This window comes from Pelodiscus sinensis, chromosome 16, assembly GCF_052426305.1.
Source record: "Pelodiscus sinensis isolate ZL-2025 chromosome 16, ASM5242630v1, whole genome shotgun sequence".
Lineage (NCBI taxonomy): Eukaryota > Metazoa > Chordata > Testudines > Trionychidae > Pelodiscus > Pelodiscus sinensis.
The window spans coordinates 21,905,348-21,924,289 of NC_143067.1; the positions used below are offsets into that span (position 1 = coordinate 21,905,348).

Here is an 18,942-nt window from a genome sequence, read left to right on the forward strand (position 1 = left end):
TTGATGCAAAATGAAATCCACGAGGGGAGGCATTTTCATGTTGCTATGGCATCTGCATGGGTAACCAGGACCAAAAAGTGAAAAATCTGTTGACCATTGATCTCAAGCAAGGGGGGGAGGGAATAGACAGAGTGCATTATGGGATGCTGATGACATGAACCCATAAACGTCTGCTTTACAGTGTTGGTTGAGGTATACACTGGGATCTTAAACCAGAATGCAAAGTGGTACAGGCTATCCCACAGTGCATCACTCTCAAAGTTAATGGCAGTCTTCCTAATAGGGATGTGCTACTTCTAACTAAATTGAATCCTTGCACACAGTGGGGACATGGACCTTCGACTTTGCAAAATCTGGTGACAAGAAATCAAACATAATAGATTCGAACTTATCACATAGTGTAGACATGGCCTGAGAGAGAAACCAGTCAATAGACACACTCAGTTTGAGACTCACATGCTATAGGTAAAAATATTGGGTCAGATGTGCATATCAAGCCCAGTTACATAGCCTTATGGGGCAAGCTAATGAAATATCTGACTGTTACCATCCCAGCATCCTGTCCTGTCTCTGATGGTCACAGCTAGGCATGAGCACATCATTTGATAGCTGTATAGAAGATAGGGCTGCACTGTGCCAGTGGTGGCTGTTTTTAGGGAGCTGCTGCAGCACAGTACTGTAATACACCTAGAAAAATGTTTCTGTTGAATGTTGTAAACAGAGTTAAATCTCCTCCCAAGTATCACTCATTCTCCCGCCCTTGGATTTTTGCAATGCTTTTATTCAGGCTCTTTGTGGTTCAGATAGAAATCTCCGAATCATCAGTTCCCACTGTTCTACATACTTAGTCTAATTGCCAGGGTCATGCTTTTTAGCTGTAAAGCACATTATTGTGCAGCACATGCAAAAAGCTCTTAAACCAAGGATAGTGTGAAAAGGCTTTGATACAAAAAGATTAGTAACTGCAGTGAATAGCCGTCTCGGTTTGCCTAAAAAAAATCTTTTAACCAGCTGCAAAATAGGTAGCTATAAACTATTTTGAATCTGAATTTGGAGCATAAATATTTCTTGGCTTTGTGTCAGTGGAGTCTGTGGCCACATTTGTGAGTTTAGACATATTCTGATAATGTTTTATTTTGTGCTATTATAAGTTCAAAATGATCTGCACAAACTGGAGAAATGGGCTGAGGTAAAGTTCAATAAGGACAAATGCAGAGTATTCCAGTTAGGGAGGAACAGTCAGTTTCACACATACAAAATGGGATGTGACTGTCTAGGAAAGAATACTGCAGAAAGGGATTTAGAGGTTATAGTGGACCACAAACTAAATATGAGTCAACAGTGTGACACTGTTCCAAAAAAAAAAAAGCAAACATGATTCTTGGGTGCATTAACAGGAGTGTTGTGAGCAAGATACAAAAAGTAATTCTTTCCCTCTACAATGCAGTGATCAGGCCTCAACTGGAGTATTGTCCAGTTCTGGGGACCACATTTCAGGAAATATGTGAAGAAACTGGAGGTTCAGAAAAGAGCAACAAAAATGTTTCAGAATCTAGAAAACATGATGTATGAGGGAAGACTGAAAGAACTGAGTTTAGTTTTGAAAAGAGAAGACTGAGAGAAGGGGCATGATAGCAGCTTTCAAGTATCTAAAAGGAGGAAGGAGATAATAGGACAAAAAGCAATGATCTTAAAATGCAGCAAGGGAGGTTTAGGTTGGACATTAGGAGAAACTTCCTAAGTGTGAAGGTGGTTAAGCACTGGAATAAATTGTCTAGGGAGGTTGTGAAATCTCCATCACTGGAGATATTTAAGAGCATGTTAGACAGACATCCATCAGGGGTGATCTAAACGGAGACTAGTCCTGCTGTGAGGGCAGGGGACTGGACTTGATGACCTCTCAAGGTCCCTTCCAGTTCTTGTATTTTATGCAGTTGTAATTTTTACTAAAGTAGTAATGTCACTGCTGTTATATCAGCTGTTTGCTGTACCTACCCCTTTTATGTAAAGTCTTTCACTACAGGAGTGTTCTGTGTATTGCAAAGAGCTATTAGTCAAATTCAGATCTCGATTTCACTTCTGATTTTGAACCCCTTTCAAAATTCAGGGGCTGTTTGGGTGGTTTGGATAGATGGATACCAATACTAGTACCAGGACAAATGTTTGACTGGAAATCCTGCCCTAGGATCCATTAAATAAATGTCTGCCATTTACCTTATATACCTTTCTTATATACCTTAGTTCTCTAACCTATGTGTGATTCTATCTTGCAGGCCTGGGTGACTTCTGTGTTGCAAAAACCTGTTTGGATTTTATCGTTGGGTGCTTTGCAAAGTGAGGTGGAGAAATCGAGCAGAAAAAATCGACGTATTTTGTAAGACAACCTCACTGATTTTGTAAACATGTGGGTTAAACAGAATACACATTCAATGGGATTTTTAAAACACTTTTCACTCAAAGGCCAGCTCCTATGTTGACATAAATTGTCATAACTCCATTGACTTAAATGAAACTATGCCAGTTTACACCACCTGAGGATTTGCAGGAAGGTTTGCAAAGTCCTATAGGTTGCTGACCCCCACTGACTTTCAGTGGGGCTATGTCTAGACTATGGGGAATTTGCATATCTTCTTCCAATTTCACTTTTGAAAGTGAAAGTAGTCTAGACACTTTTTTTTTCAGCAACCCCCTCCCTGTTTTTGAAAAGCTGTGTAAATCTCATTTTTTGCCGAAAAAACCACGTCTTGACAACTTTCACTTTTGAAAGTGAGATCGGAAGAAGATATGCAAATTCCTCGTAAGAATTTGAAAATTTCTCTTTCGAATCTTCCCTGTAGTCTAGACAAGCCCTGGGAGTTGGTTGCCTAAAAGCCATTTGTGCCTTTGGAAATCACCCTCCAGCCTGAAATTTTTACTGACTCTCTTTTGAAGTGGTTTTCTGCACATGTTCTATGTGAGCTGTGTTCCTCCCTTCATCCACAGAGTAGGCTCAGCAGTGGCAGCTGCAGGGACCACATCTAGGTGTGAGAGATAATGTAGTTCCCATGATAATTCAGGGCTGGGCACCTTCCTTTTACACAGAGGCCAATTACAATTGCCATCCCTGTGCTAAGGGACCATGGCTTTATTGGGGACCATACTTCTGCCCTGCTTTCCTCTCCTTATACTGCTCTCTGTCTGAAATGTGGGGCATTCTTTCTGGGGCAACACAACTCTAGACAGCTTGGTGCATACTCTTTTTTCTCTCTGCTGAAGCTACCAGGAATGGCTGTTTGCAAGGAGATATTTTTGTGATGTGGATCAGTGTGCACTGCTGATAGCCACCACCATTGGAAATAAGCTTCACAATGTGGAAAATGCTTCTAGTCTTGATCTTGGGTCTTTGCCTACTCATTTGTGTGAAGAGTACTTAGCCATCACAACTTTCATATTGATCTTGTGTCTTGGTTAAGGTCTGCTTACTGAATCACAAAATGTATATGGAGTTTTGTACCTACAGAGTGATTTGGAGGCTAAGGGCCAAGCTAGAAGAAGCTGCAAATCTGTGTCTAGGCTGACAGAATTAAAAAGATAAGGGGCAAAGGAACATTCTTCTTCGAGTGGTCCCCATGGGTGCTCCACTGTAGGTGTGGGGCCCGTCCCGGCACCGCAGTCCAGAGATTTTGAACAGCCATAGTCAGCTGGATCGCTCAGGCACGTTGTGATCTCATGGCATTCGCGCCTTTTGTCTCGTGCGCGATCTGGCTCACGCCGGTTTCTTTCAACCACCTCGGGTCGCAAACAGAGCTTCCCTCATCTCTGCTTCTCGCTTCCTCGGAGAACTAAAATAGTTGTTAGATAGTGTTAGGATTGTTGTTGTGTTAAATTAGTAGTGGTAGGCGTAGTCTAGTTCTAGTTTTACCAAAAAAAACAATTTTTTTACTTGTTATATATTGTTCTCAGTTATCGTTAAACGGTTTAAAAAACAAAACAAAAAACAAACAAAAACAGAAGACAAGAGAAAAGAATGCCAGGTTCACCCAGGTTCAGAGATCAAGAAATATGATCTCTGTCGAGACGTGATGCCGGCCTCGGACGGGCATTCATCTTGTATCAGGTGCCTGGGTGAGGGCCATGTCCCTCAAAAGTGTACTCATTGCACTAAACTTTCGGCCAGAGCGTGGCGCAATAGGGAGATGCGCCTGCGTATGTTTCTGTTTGACAAGGCGCTTCAGCCTGCAAAGACAGTGTCTCTCTCGCCACCTCCTCAAAAGTGGAGGGTGTGCTCCCCTGGGGAAGTCCCCAAGAGGAAGAAAACAGTGTCTCCAGCACTTTCACTGCTGCCAGCCCTGAGTAGCAAGATAAGCTCGGGAACCAAACCTGGCACGTCCAGCTCCTATTCAGGAGCTTTTTCTAAACAGAAAAAAATGGCAGACATGGAACAGCCAGCACCAAGCGTGACTGCACCAGAGACTGCAATATCTCTGCACAAACCGCTGGCACCGAGACCATCGGCACCTTCAACCTCGGCACCAAAGCCGTCCGTACCGACACCCCCAGCACCGAAGCCATCAGTGCCGCAAACACCAGCACCAGAGCCGAATCAATTGTTGCTGTAGCCTGACCTGGCACCTACAGCAATTGTACATAGGAAGGCTTCAGCCAAATCGAACAGACCCAGAAGCTTTACCTCAACGTCACCTTCTCCGACATTCTCCCCGGCACTGTCACCCTCTCCTCCGGCACCGAGGTTGCCAGAGCCACAGTGCTACTATATGCACCACGAGTGCTATGGACAGAGTGAGCAAGGCAGGTTGCCATATAGATCAGCACCGTACACAGAGTACCGCCATCACTGTAGGCAAATATTGGTGTCACCACCCAGTTCTTTGAGGAGTTCACGGTACTATTCTCGGTCACCGGAATATGATAGGCATTATATTTGCTCCTACAGGCACTCTCCACCACATCGATATTATCACATGGACCATACGGCTCACTATCACCATTCTAGGAGAGCCACTCCCTGTTATTACAGAGCATCCAGTCGAGCTTCAGTCCCATGATCCAACAGAGATGAGCAGATCGCCCCTCCACCACCCTCAAATTCTCCACCTTCCATGCACTAGGCCTAATGATAAACGAGCAGAAGCCCACAACTACCCCTTCACAAATTCTGGATTTCATAGGCACTGTCAAGGCTCCTTCCCCACTCTGGCACAATGAATGCAGTAGTGGGGGCACGCAAAAGTACCCCAAAACCTTATCTTTCCAGGCTTTGGTATAAAACTTCCGCCCAAAATCTTAAAAACCTAGATTTGGGGGACAAAAATCTGCTGCCATTACCCAAGTAATGGTAAGAAAACCAGGGAAGAGATCACTTGGGAAATCTCAGCCCTAAAGTAAAACCAGGTCACACAAAAATTACCCAATACCAGGTTAATAAAAAAGAAAACTTTTATTATCACCACAATACTCCTGTTACAAGCATAGTGGAATTGGCTAGATGATAAGAGCCACCAGTGAATAAACTCATGGGGAATTTTCTCATGGGGAACAAAACTTAGTTATAAAAGAGAGGAAAACCATTTTTAAATGCACAGACATCAGATTCCCATTCCCAAACCATAAAACAATAAAATGGATTTATCTAAACTTTACCCTACTTACAGATAGTGAAGAGTCTTTTCTTAGAGAGAGACTTTTTGTCTGTCCTTCTCAGTATCTGGAGAGAAACTGCTCAGGGACAAAGGAGGGAAACCCAAAAATTCCTGTGTCCCAGTTTCAAATTCTCCCTCACCTTCATTTCTATTGGCTGCCTGCTACTTAGCTAGGTACAGTTAGTTAACCCCTTAGTCCCCAGGCTGCTGGCTAATCCTCATGATCATGACAGGCACACACATCGATTTGGTATCAGCGTACACGCGTATTTATCAACACAAAGTTTCCAGGCTATTCAGGATCTCATAACCATATTCGATACCAGCCCTACTGTTACAGTACTTATCTCTCTCCAGTTAATGGAACACATGGCGTCCACGACCTATGTGGTACGTCACGCCAGGTTACATCTCCATTGCCTTCAACACTGGCTGGCATCAGTATACATCCCCACGAAGCATTAGATCACCAGCCTGGTTTTTCCTACTCTCAGGGTGTGAGCTTCCCTCCACTGGTGGACCAACCCGTACAACCTTTTGGCTGGAGTTCCCTTCCACCAACCCCTCCCTACCATCCACATCACTACAGATGCATCTTTGATCAGTTGGGGGGCACACCTCAATTACATGCATGTGCAGGGCAAGTGGACACGAGCAGAAGCATCCCTCCACATCAACTTGCTAGAGCTCAGAGTAGTTTTCAATACCTGCAAGCATTTTCAACAGCATATCTGTGGCAAGACTGTGAACATACTTACCAACAACATCGCCACTATGTACTATGTCAATCGGCAAGGTGGAGCACTCTCTCTGTCTCTTTGTACAGAAGCTGTCTGTCTCTGGAATTGGTGCACTCGAAACGACATAACCTTAATTGCATCATACTTACCCGGCACGAACAACCTCACAGCAGACTCCTTCAGCAGACATTTTGTGCCCAACAACGAATGGGAGATTGGTACAGACGTATTGCACCATACATTCCGCCGTTGGGGATTTCCATGCATAGATCTGTTCACCATGAGTGAGAATGTGAAATGTGTGTGCTTTTGCTCCACAGCGGGTATAGGTCAGAGATCCCTGGGGGACACCGTCCTTCGATACTGGGGAGGCCCCCTTCCTTATGCATTTCCTCCCATCGTCCTTATACCAAGGGTGCTGACAAAAATCAGGATGGATGAAGCCATAATGATTCTCATAGCCCCGGCCTGGGCACGGCAGTCTTGGTTCCCGTTCCTGCACAGAATGTCTCTCCAGAGCCCGTATACCTTACCGAATCTGCCAGACCTATTGACGCAGGACCAAGGGTGCCTCATCCACCCACAGCCACATGCCCTGCATCTTCAAATGCCACTTTCATGAGACACTATGCAATTTTAGACGAATTAACCAAGGACTCCTCAGTGGCTACAGCAGTACTGTCAGCTCTACATCAACTCTGATTACGGCGTGCGTACTTGAATCTATATGACTACTGCTCTGCAGTCACCTACAGTAGAGCATCCACGGAGACCACTCGAAGAAGAAGTTGTTACTCACTTTGGTGCAGTAACGATGGTTCTTCGAGATGTATCTCTGTGGGTGCTCCGCTACCCACCTGCCTCCTCACTCCGTAATCTGCTCTTTCTAGTCTTTTTCAGATGGAGTGGTCAAGAGGAACTGGCAGGAGCCAGATCACACACAAGACAAAAGGCGCGAATGCTGTGAGATCGCAACGCACATGTGCGATCCGGCTGACTAAAGCTGTTCAAAATCTCCGGACTGTGGTGCCGGAAAAGGGCCCTACACTTACAGTGGAGCACCCACAGGGATGTATCTCAAAGAACTATCGTTACTGCACCAAGATGAGTAACTTCTTTTTCTGGGGAAAATGTGCTTAGAAAGTCATTGGGGAAGAAGTAAAATAGCCTGGACACTGAAATAAGAAGAAAGAAGACTGAGGGTATGTCTACACTACAAAGTTAATTCGAACTAACGAACGTTAGTTCGAATTAACTTTGATAGGCGCTACACAGGCAAACCGCTAGTTCGAACTTAATTCGAACTAGCGGAGCACTTAATTTGAACTAGGTAAACCTCATTCTACGAGGACTAACGCCTAGTTCGAATTAAGTAGTTCGAATTAAGGGCTGTGTAGCCACTTAATTCGAACTAGTGGGAGGCTAGCCCTCCCCAGCTTTCCCTGGTGGCCACTCTGGCCAACACCAGGGAAAGTCGCCTGCCCCACTCCCGGCCCCGGAGCCCTTAAAGGGGCACGGTCTGGCTATGTTGCCTGTGCCAGGTGCAAGCCTGCCAACACCCAGCCAGTAGACCCTGCACCTGGCACGGCACGAACCAGCCACCCGCTGCCACCCAGCCCTCCGCCTCTTCCCGGGACCAGGCTGGCGACTCCCGGGAGCCTGCCCAGGTCTGCAAGAGGCGGGCACCCACCAGGTCTAGTGCGGAGATCGTGGACCTCATCCACGACCTCCGCACTAGGCACAGGAAAGTGGCCGTCTAGGGCAGGAGAGCTGCCAGCCTGGCCACCGAGGAGCAGGTTTGCATGAAAATCAGGGTGGTCTAGTGAGACCCCCGACCCTGAGCCCTGAGCTTAGAATGGCCGTACTGGGTCAGTCCAAAGGTCCATCTAGCCCAGTAGCCTGTCTGCCGACAGCGGCCAACACTAGGGACCCTGGAGGGGATGGACCGAAACAATGACCAAGCCATTTGTCTCGTGCCATCCATCTCCAGCCTTTCACAAACAGAGGCCAGGGACACCATTTCTACCCCCTGGCTAATAGCACTCCCTGGACCCAACCTCCATGACTTTATCTAACTTCTCTTTAAACTCTGTTCTAGTTGTAGCCTTCACAGCCTCCTGCAGCAAGGAGTTCCACTGGTTGACTATTTGCTTTGTGACGAAGAACTTTCTGTTATTAGATTGAAGCCTGCTACCCATTCATTTCATTTGGTGTCCTCTAGTCCTTCTATTATGGGAACTAATGAAGAACTTTTCTTTATGCACCCTCTCCACACCATTCATGCTTTTATAGACCTCTATCATATCCCCCCTCAGTCTCCTCTTTTCTAAGCCGAGAAGTCCCAGTCTCTTTATCCTCTCTTCATATGGGACCTGTTCCAAACCCCTGATCATTTTAGTTGCCCTCCCCTCTCCCACCCTCTCTCTTTCCCTCTTCCACCTCCTTTTCCCAGTCTCCCCGAGTTTTGTTCAATAAAGAGAGTTTCTATTTTTGAACACTCGTGTCCTTTATTTTGTACATCAGGAAGGGGGGCTAGGGAGGGGTAAGTGGAAGGAGGTGAGGGAGGAATGGGGTACGAGCCCCCAGTGGGGAGGACTGGGGTGGCTCTGTGGGCTCCTCGGGGTGGAAGCTCTCCTGCAGCCCCCCGATTGACACCACTCCCCCCTGGATGGCAGCCTGCAGCAAGTGCAGCCGGGCTGATGGCCGAGTCCTGTGATATGCCGAGTGTGGGCATTCAGGGCACTCCAAGCCAGGACTGCTTTGCTGTCCCTCATCAAGTTAAACAAGCGAGCGGGGAACCCCTGAGAACTGTCTGTCCGGGATGGGGGTCGGGTCCCTTTAAGCACAGCCCTCGACTAGCCTGAGACAGCAGCTCCACGCTCTAAGTCCTAATCTGATGCCCTGCCGGCACTGCTTCCGGCCATCCTTAACCTCGGTTCAGGGTCCACTCAATGTGGACATGCTAGTTCGAATTAGCAAAACGCTAATTCGAACTAGTTTTTAGGTCTAGATGCACTAGTTCGAAGTAGCTTAGTTCGAATTAATTAATTCGAATTAAGTTAGTTCGAATTAGTGCTGTAGTGAAGACATACCCTGAGTGAATATCACCCAGGAGAGAAAAATGGAAGGATAAAAAGGCCTATAGAGGACACCCAGGTTTGAGGCAGGACTCTAAATTCTGCGTGTGAGTGCATAAAAATAGACATTTGGGTCCTGCTTCCTGCTTGGAACACTCAAATGCCAGACTGAAAATTTAGCTTGCATTGATTTGTTATGAGACATTTCATGAGGTTTTGTATAACTGTAGTATTTCTGAAACCATTTACTTTCGTAGAGTCTCTTCATCTGATGTGATGTTTAACATCCAGTACTGTGTGCTTTTGATTGTTCAGGGTAAGCCCTCCCAAGAATACTGCTCTAGACAGTTGTGATCAGCTGAATGCAAATGGGAGCTTGAACCTCATTAACTGTTCTTCTCTGGCTTTTTGGGTTTGTGAAAGAAAAGAAGGTAAGAGAGAATTCAGTGGGATAACCATTTGGGAGGTGTACATCTTGTCCTTCCAAGACAAAAGGCCCTGGCTGAACTCTGATTGTTGCCATACCATATATTTTGTAGGTTCACTTTTGTGTATGCAAATATATAGGGCCTCATTCTGCCATTTACAAAGATTGAACTGCTCACAGAGTAGGCACTTGGCACTGTCAGTAAAGGTGACAGAATAGGGCTAAGAGTGAAATTCTCTGATCAGTTTATCCATAGGGTATAAGACATGTCTGTAGCCATAGCCAGCTAGTGCTATGAAGTGCAAAGCCTTTACAAACTAAGCAGTGTTAGTCTGGGTTAGTTCTGAGGATGGGAAATCTCATTATAACAACAAAACCAAAAGTTGAGGACATGGAGTTTGTGACTCAGTATATACAGCCTTCTCTTAAACAGCCAGAATGCGTGTTTTTTGCTGTGCCCTGATACATATTGCACTGCCACCAGAGGCTCCGTAGGAAGCAGTGTTTTGCAGCAAACCAGTTCTTTCTAGGGCTCCCTCTCAGTGATGGTAGAGAAGGAGAATTATACTATTGTCTTTTTCTGGGTGCAGGAAGCTAACTCCTTCCTCCCTAGTGCAATGAGACAACTTTCCAGAGCACTCAAAGCTAAGTCCTGGGTAGCCCTAACTGAAACCACTAAACAGTGCGGGTGAATATCCTTGCTTCCACATGTGACTGTGTGAGCCTTGTCACAATTAGAATTGATAACATTGGTTTGGCAACTGAACTGAAAAATCATATTCAGATAATTTTGAACTGTAACTAAGTTTGGTTTATTTTGTTTACTGAACGGAAAAATTAAAAACAATCCTGTGGGTCAACCACAACATATCAACCATCAGTTTGAATCAACATTTTCCAAGCAGTGTCAAAACAGTTCTGAAAATATTGAATTTTTTTTTGCCATTTTTCAGCTGAAATGATTCACCAAATTCAACTTAAATTTGGAAATGTATTTCAGTGCTCTAAAAATGTGTTTTCTTTAGTTAATTTCTTATTTGCCAAAAAAAAAAGTCTCCCAGTTCTAATCACAATCTAACACTAAGTTGGTACCAAAGCTACTACTAAGTGATATTAGACTTCTGAAGGTGCCTTGAACTCCATCTGGGTCAGACTCTTAGACAACTCTTCTTATTCAGCATTGTCAAGCAGCATCTGATTTGCAGCTCTTATCATCCACCACACAAAAAACAGAAAAGTAAAGATTATGTTGTGATAATTTTATATTTTAGGGCTGTTTCTTACAGAAAAGCCTCTCAACTTGAAGTGTTGGATTCAAGGAAATGTCAGACTTGCTTAAGTCAGTGCCCTGACTCCCTTGATTTTTCAGATTGTGCCACGTTTAAATGAGAATGCTGAGCCTGGAGCAAACAAGAAGTTAATGCCATCCGTTTATATTAAATTTAATAGTCTCACATGTGATTTATTCACCAAAAGGAGAAACATGACAGCAGTCTAGGAAAATTTAATGCATCTAGTCCTATGAACAGATTAGATTGTGAGCTAGACAGATAAGGTTTTTCTTTCTGTCTTTTGCTATGTCTAAACTGCAGGCTTCTTTCGGAAGAAGAATTTCCAGAAGAGATCTTCCAAAAAAACTTCTTCCGAAAGATCACGTCCACACTGCCAAAGCGCATCGAAAAAGCGATCTGCTTTTTGGAAAGATAGCATCCACACTGAATGGACACTATCTCACATTTAAGCTGTGATTACTATGGATGGAGAGGCCACCAGGGCACCTGTGCTTTTTCCTCTTCCATTTTCTTCCGAAAGTGCTCCCTCTTCCCCATCCACACACACCTTTTTCCGAAAGAGCTCTTTTGGAAAAAGGCTTCTTCCTCATAGAAAGAGGATTACTAATGCCGGGAAACCCCTTTTGTTCTTTCTATTTTCTTTCAAAAAATGTGATTGCAGTGTGGACATAATTGAAGTTTTTTCGGAAAAATGGCTGTTTTTTCAAAAAAAACTTTGCAGTGTAGACATACTCTCTCTTTTGGGGAATCACAAAAGACAGCAGGTGTGGCTGATTTTGAAAATGATTTGCAGTGATTGGTTGGCATCTAGCAAATGAGCTGCATCTAATTATAAAATATCATTTCAAAGAGTTATGCTTTGCATTGCTACTCTGGCTTCCCCAGCAGATCTTGAAGGATGTAAACTCAAAACAGAGTCCTACAAAACATGGAAACTAGATCAAATTACCAAGGATGAATATAAACACATAACACAGGAATGTAGGGGCAAAATTAAAAAGGGCAAGGGACAAAACAAGTTCAAACTAGCAAGAGACATAAAGGGTAACAAGAAAACATTCCACAAATAGATTAGAAGCGAGAGGAAGACCAAGGACAGGGTAGGCCTGTTACTCAATGAAGAGAGGAATAACCGTTATGTGGAAATGCCAGATGCTTAATGATTTCTTTGTTTCAATTTTGACTAAGAGGTTTGATGGTGATTGGATGCCTAACAGTGAATGCCAAAAATAGGGAAAGAATAAGTTTAAAAATTACTTAGATGAGTTAGATGTCTCCATGTCACCAGGGCCTGATTAAATGCAAATACTCAAGGAGCTGATTGAGGAGATATTTGAGCCATTAGTTATTATCTTTGAAAAGTCATGGAAAAAGGCAGAGATTCCAGAAGACTGGAAAAGAGCAAATATAGTGCCCATCTATAAAAAGGAAAATAAGGACAACCCAGGAAACTACAGACCAGTAGGGATGTCAACGAGTAATCGATTAGACAATTAACTTATCAGTTAATCTGTTGACTGCTTGACAGATTAAGGAAGCAGGAGCCAGTGCTGGGGGCAGTCGGCTTAAAAGCCAGTTCCCCCAAGCACTGGCTCTGCGATGCCGCCTGCTCCTCCCTCTCCCCCCCAATCAGAGGCAATTCGGGGCGGGAGCAGGAGAGGCTGCTGCAAAGCAGTCCCTGTCCACAGGGGTCCAAGCTCTGGGAGATGCGGCGTAGCCTCTGTCCGCGGGGAGCAGCGTAGAGTGGCAAGTGGGAGAAGGTCGGCGCGTGAAGCTGGTTCTGCGTAAAGAGATTTAGGGAACATAGTGGACCATAAGATAAATATGAGTGAGCAGTGTAAAACTGTTGCAAAAAAAAGCAAACATTATTCTGGAATGTATTGTCAGGTGTGTTGTAAGTGTAAACCTAAGGTTTTGAGAGCAGTGAGAAAGGGAGAATGAAGTCTGTTCTACAGCCTTAGCTTTCATTCTTTTCCATATGTTTATATTATCATTAAGATATTTGTTACAAAAGAACAGAGGAATGAGCACAGGAATTGGTGTCAAACAGTACTCTATGCCTCTTGTTTGAATCTCCTAGACTTAGTAACCAAAAGTTTGAATCCCAGCAAATTTAACTCAGCTCTTTATCCTTTCCAGGTAAGTAAATGGAGATTCTTACTTTGGTCAAGGGTCAGACTCCAGAAAATAAATAACAATAGTCTAATATATAAAGGAGAATGTTTGTATGTTTGTGCTCTAATAACTTGGACGCTATAAAACCTACTGCAACCAAACTTTCCATGGGATAACCTTTCCTCCAGGAGAAGGTTTTAAGGTACTGTGGGAGGGAAGAGATGAGAGTCCGACGCCTCTCCCCAGGGCTGCACAGAGCTTGGCAGTGCGGAGAGAAGCGGCTTCCCCGCCATTGCTGGAAGCATTTGGAGGCCCCTTTTCAATACTGAGATTGGCTCAGCACCCGGAGGCCGACCAATGAATGGGTGGGTTGCTGTCAGGGCTCGCTCTAGGTGGAGGGGATGGGGCTGGTGTTACTGCTCAGCTGCCACTTTGAAAAAATGTCTGGAAGGAGGTGCATCGGGGACTTGGAGGTGAGAGTGGGGATGGGGGAGGAAATGAATGGGGGAGGCTGGACTGTTAGGAGCGAGTGGGGGGCAGGGGAGAATTGGGGGGGCTGGATCGTTGGGGGGTGTGCTGGTTCGATGGGGCTGGACCAGTGGGAGCAAGTGGGGGGAGGGCAGGATTGGGGGGGCTAGACCATTGGGGGGCATGTACGGGGGAGGGCATGATTGGGGGGCTGGATCTTTGGGGGCGAGCTGGTCTGGGGGGGCTGGACTGTTGGGAGCTAGTGGGGGGAGGGCAGAATTGTTGGGGGATGAAGGAAGTGGGGCTGGACAATCCTGCAGGGAGTGAGTGAGAAATGAAGCCTATGCCGGGGGGAGGGTCTCTTTTGAGGGGCACTGGCCCAAGGGGCAGCCTGGATGATGCTGAGTGGGTGAGAAATTAATCCAAGGCAGGGGGGGGAACCCTCAAATCTGGGCACTGGTCCTGGGTTTGATACTGGATGATCCTGGGGGTGGTGAGAGATGCAGTTCATGGGAGGTGCAGCTGGTCAAGGGGGTAGTGCTGGAGAAGGGACTATAGAGGTGCCAGCAGGCTCAGGTAGTTGACTCAGTTTCATCAAAAAAGATGGGAGAAGAGTTTGAGGTGTCACCTTGAAATCTCTCAGATTCAGTAGGGCCAGCTCCATTGATTGAGGCATCCTTATACTCAGCTCTTGGATGAGAATTTGCAGACCCAGCATGCCTATCCCCTACTTCCCTACCAAAAAAAGTTAGCTTCTGCAAGGATAATTAGCAAAAATACCATCTGATAGGAAGTAAAACATTGCACTATTGAAGAGAGGCCTCCATATGCTTCCAGCAATGGTGGGGAAACAAGCCATGGTGATTTGGGGGCTCTCCCTTCCACTGTGCTTTTAATGGCTCCAAGACTCAAGACATGGGAAGAAAACAGAGACATAGTTTCTGTTGTGACTTTTGTATCTAAGTTTGCCAAATCAAATAGCTCTGATTCTCAACATTGCAATGCCTCTTTTTTGAGTCAGAGATTTTGCTTTATGCGGCAGTAGAAAAGCATGGGGGTCTGCCATAATGGCCAGATGTCAGGCACTGGCAGCTGCGGTGTGGCTGGAGGCTGTCAGGACCAGCTTCTGTTTTTTTAAATTTTGTTCCTCCAGTTTCCTAGGCAACGCTGGGTAAGTCCAGCTAATGATAATAAAAAGATTTGCGGGTCTGTTCAAAAGTCATTCTTATTTAGCTTGGGGTCTTCCTGTTGACTACCTCTTGTTTACTGTGTGTCATTTTTTAGATCAGATCTTTAAAGCAAAAGTCCAGTATGCTATGCATACTGCTATGTATTGACATGAAGTGCTACACTTTCTGTTTGGAGAAAATGTGAGTGCTATTGGTTGCTGTTCCTCAGCACCCCCATTTTGCTCTGTAGAAGAAAGAGTAGTATAGGGATTGAATCTGTAAAATTCAAAGATAAAGTTGTGGATACTTTTCTAAAAATCTTCCAGGTGACAGCATGTTTTGGAAATACTCCAGAAGACTGCTCACTAAGCCGTTAGGGAGAGATACATATACCTCCTTGAAGTTTGCTATGTCAGCTTGTATTTTAAAAGCAGATTGCTCTGGAGTCACTTACTGGGGAAAGCATTACATACCAGTCACGGGTAAAGAACTGATCTTCAGCAAAAACAGACATGATGCTGTGTACCTGCGAAGTGGTAACTGTCTTCTTGTTAGTACTATATTAAGAAAAGGATAATGCAATAGCATTGTAAGTTTGTGCATGGAAAAGGAAATGAAGGCATTACTGGTTTCCTATTCAGTTATTGTTTGTTGTTTATTTTTCTGTATTCCTTGGAAGTTTGAAATTGAAATGAAAAAAATAAACCCCATAAAGCATGTGTTAGTATGAAGTTTAATATACTAAGAAAGGTATATTTTAAGATAATTTTGCATTTTGTCCTCAATTTTTTAAAATTTTTTTTAAGTTATTTAAATTTCAAGATATGCCTAAGTGTGGTGTATTCTTTTTAATTACTTTCAGCTTGCAGCAAAGGACATTATGGTGCCTATTGTCAAAAGAAATGCCCCAACTGTTTCAATTATGCTGTGTGTAATAAACTCACAGGGCTCTGTGATGGTGCAGTAACCTGTCAAGAAAGGAACAAAATAGAACTCTGTGAATACCGTAAGTACTGCAGCTGGGGAAAAATATGGCTTTTTTCCTACTGAAGTTGTACGTTTAGATGTACACATTCTATGAATGGGTCCTTTTGACATTGGGAGAGTCTGTTTGATAAGAGTTCATTTAGTAGTATCTAGGTATTTATGAATGATCCGTGTGTGGATGGGAAGGGAGAATGGTGCTCAGGTTTCTATTGATTTGAATTCGCTTTGGATCAGTCTCTTATTGCCTCTGACTCAAGAAAGCAATATCTACTTGGGAAAGTATGTAAGTAAGACTTAAAACGTGCTTAAAGTTAATGTTATGCATTTGTTTAGGAGCTTTTCTGAATAGTGGTGGACTTAAGCATGTGCCTAAGTGCTTTCTTCAGTCAATATTTTTCAGTAAATATTAACTGCCTAATTTTTGTAAAGCACCAAGAGACAGCAGCTCTGGGAACAAAATAAGTTATCAAAGGTGTACTGTGTGTTTCTTTAAATCATATTTGGCTTGATTGGACTGCATTATTGATATAATCCCAGGCTACGTCTAACACTGGCCCCTTTTTCGAAAGGGGCATGCTAATTTAAACTTCAGAATAGGGAAATCCGAGGGGATTTAAATATCCCCCGCGGGATTTAAATAAAGATGTCAAAGTAGGAATAAGAGATCCTCCGGAAAAGGGCTTTATTCCGGAGGATCGGGCCAGTCTAGACGCTTTTTTCCGGCTTTTCCCCAAGCTGGAAAAAAGCGGCGGACATCTTTATTTAAATCCTGCGGGGGATATTTAAATCCCCCTCGGATTTCCCTATTCCGAAGTTTAAAATTAGCATGCCCCTTTCGAAAAAGGGGCCAGTGTAGACGTAGCCCCAGTGTATGAAATCATACTGCTCTGAAATAATATATGAATGATTGTTAGGAGTAATGCCTTACTATAGAGAAGGTAGCAAAACAATTGTATGTAATTTTTCTCTGTGTTTTTTTAAGGTTTTATCCATTTGACATCATTTTATTTACATTCAGTACCCCTCTTTCCTTAGCTCTTGGAGACTCCACTATTGTTAATGAGGGTTTCACACAATAACAAGGAAGAGAAAAAAATTAGACATAGAACCATGTTATTGTAAAGCCACAAAATTTATCAGGGGTATTTAAAAGCAAGTGGAGCACCTGAAACAACTCAATTGATCTGTTAAGTTGATACTGTCTCTTCAAGGTCTGTGGATCTGGCTCTATCACAGGATTGGTAAAGGAGGAAAAATAATAGGGGTGGAGAAGTAATTTTTTCCTTGCCTGTTCCTTTTTACCTTTCAACTTTGCATGATTTCTCAGAGTGGAAAAATGTCTCCATAAATGAACATCGGCAATTGTTATACATATTTTTAGAGTCATCTACCAGCTAACAAGATGCAAAAGGGCAACTTTTAGTGGCCTGCTAATAAAACACGAAAGAACCTAAAGCACAACTAATGAGCTACTAAAATACACTTTGTCCTGTATTATTGTATGCTGCATACAACATAACGTATTATAGTTCTATAGGAAATCATGTGCAATATTATCATTAAGTTGCAAACAACTATATAGTATCTTTGCCTGGGTAATAGTGCATTGTGTGTGTTGCACTTTTAATTTGTGTGTCTACATGTTTCAAAAAGATCTTACAAGCAAATTCTGTTTTGCCTCTTGGAAATACTGGAGTGGAAATTGTTACTATATCCCTCCATATGGGGTTCTGAATAAGAGTGAAGCAGAGTTCATGTGCAGTCGGTTTCAAGGGGCACAACTGATAAAATTAAAGAACGTGGAAGAACAGGTCAGTCATACATGTATTGGATTTTTAATACTTAATGAAGAGATGCCGTTGAGGTTTTCACTAGTCTTTAAATGTGGATTGCTTTGCATTACATTGCATCTGAACTGTTGAAATATTTTTATCTCAGCATACTGGATTCCTTTTTTTCTTAAAAACACTGATTTGTTTTTCTCTTTTTATCATGAACAACATGCCAACATAATTCTCTCCCTTTCAGTAATTTATTTGTTTGCCAACATTGTCTTCCAGTTCTTTTTCACTTAAGGGAGTGCCCCAACCTATCATTCATTGATGCCAAGATTTCTGGGGCTAGATTTGTTAGTTGTTTTGTAAACTGTCTTCCAGCTGGTTGGATACAGTGAAACAGAATAAAACCTGTACTTAAATTACAACAAATGGTCTGGTAGCACTTCATAGACTAACAAAATCTACATGTTTTGTTAGTCTGTAAAGTGCTACCAGACCATTTGTTGTTTTTTTCTGTAACAGACTAACTCGACTACTCCCTGAAGCTTCTGTACTTAAATTGCAAGCTTTTGGGGGCAGGAACCATCTTCTTGTTTTGTTTGGACAGTGCTATGATTGGGGCTTCTACATGAACATAAGAATGGCCATATTAGGTCAAACCAAAGGTCCATCTAGCCCAGCAGTTTCCAACTGCCGGGCCCCAGTGGCTTGGGGGCCTGGGCTGTGCTACACTTCTTTTGCTGTACCTGTTGGGAGAGGCATGTCCTGCCCCGCCTCTCAACCAATCAGTGCCAGGCAGGTATGGGGTCTCCTCCCAACCATGGAAGAGTTCTTCCCTATGTGGTGGGAGGGCCGCGTGTTGCTGCACCGCACGGCCCTTCTGCAATGCAAGGAAGCGCTCTTCTGTGGCCAAGAGGAGACCCTGTGCTGTGCAGCTCTCCTACCATGCAGCAAACCACTCTTCTGCAGCCAGTAGGAGACCCTTCCTCAGCTGGTTGGCTGAGAGGCAGGGCAGGACACACTTCTCCCAACAGCTGCAGCAGGAGAGGAGGCACTGGGCGGTGTTCCCCAGCCCTGGCCTCCAGAACCACAGCCATGTGGGCAGCATCCCAGGGCTAGGTGAGGGGGGCGGGGCTAGTGCTGAGAGGGGTCTGAAGGCTGAACTAGTAGTGGGGGGGGATTGTGGGGATAAGCCTGGCCCTGGGGAGGACCTCTAGGGATGGGACTACTATTGGGAGGTGGTACTGGGG

General features: G+C 44.1%; 1 protein-coding gene across 2 annotated transcripts in view; it reads left to right on the plus strand.

Annotated features, from left to right (window-relative positions):
• Window positions 1–18,942, plus strand: part of LOC106732388 (uncharacterized) — a 135,373-nt gene that overhangs the window by 98,763 nt on the left and 17,668 nt on the right. For both annotated transcript variants that reach the window (XM_025187467.3, XM_075900291.2), the window contains 5 exons: window positions 2,274–2,374; window positions 9,772–9,887; window positions 15,254–15,463; window positions 15,790–15,933; window positions 17,568–17,725. In XM_025187467.3, coding sequence (XP_025043252.2) covers window positions 2,274–2,374; window positions 9,772–9,887; window positions 15,254–15,463; window positions 15,790–15,933; window positions 17,568–17,725 — 729 coding nt within the window. The remainder of the gene's footprint in view (window positions 1–2,273; window positions 2,375–9,771; window positions 9,888–15,253; window positions 15,464–15,789; window positions 15,934–17,567; window positions 17,726–18,942) is intronic.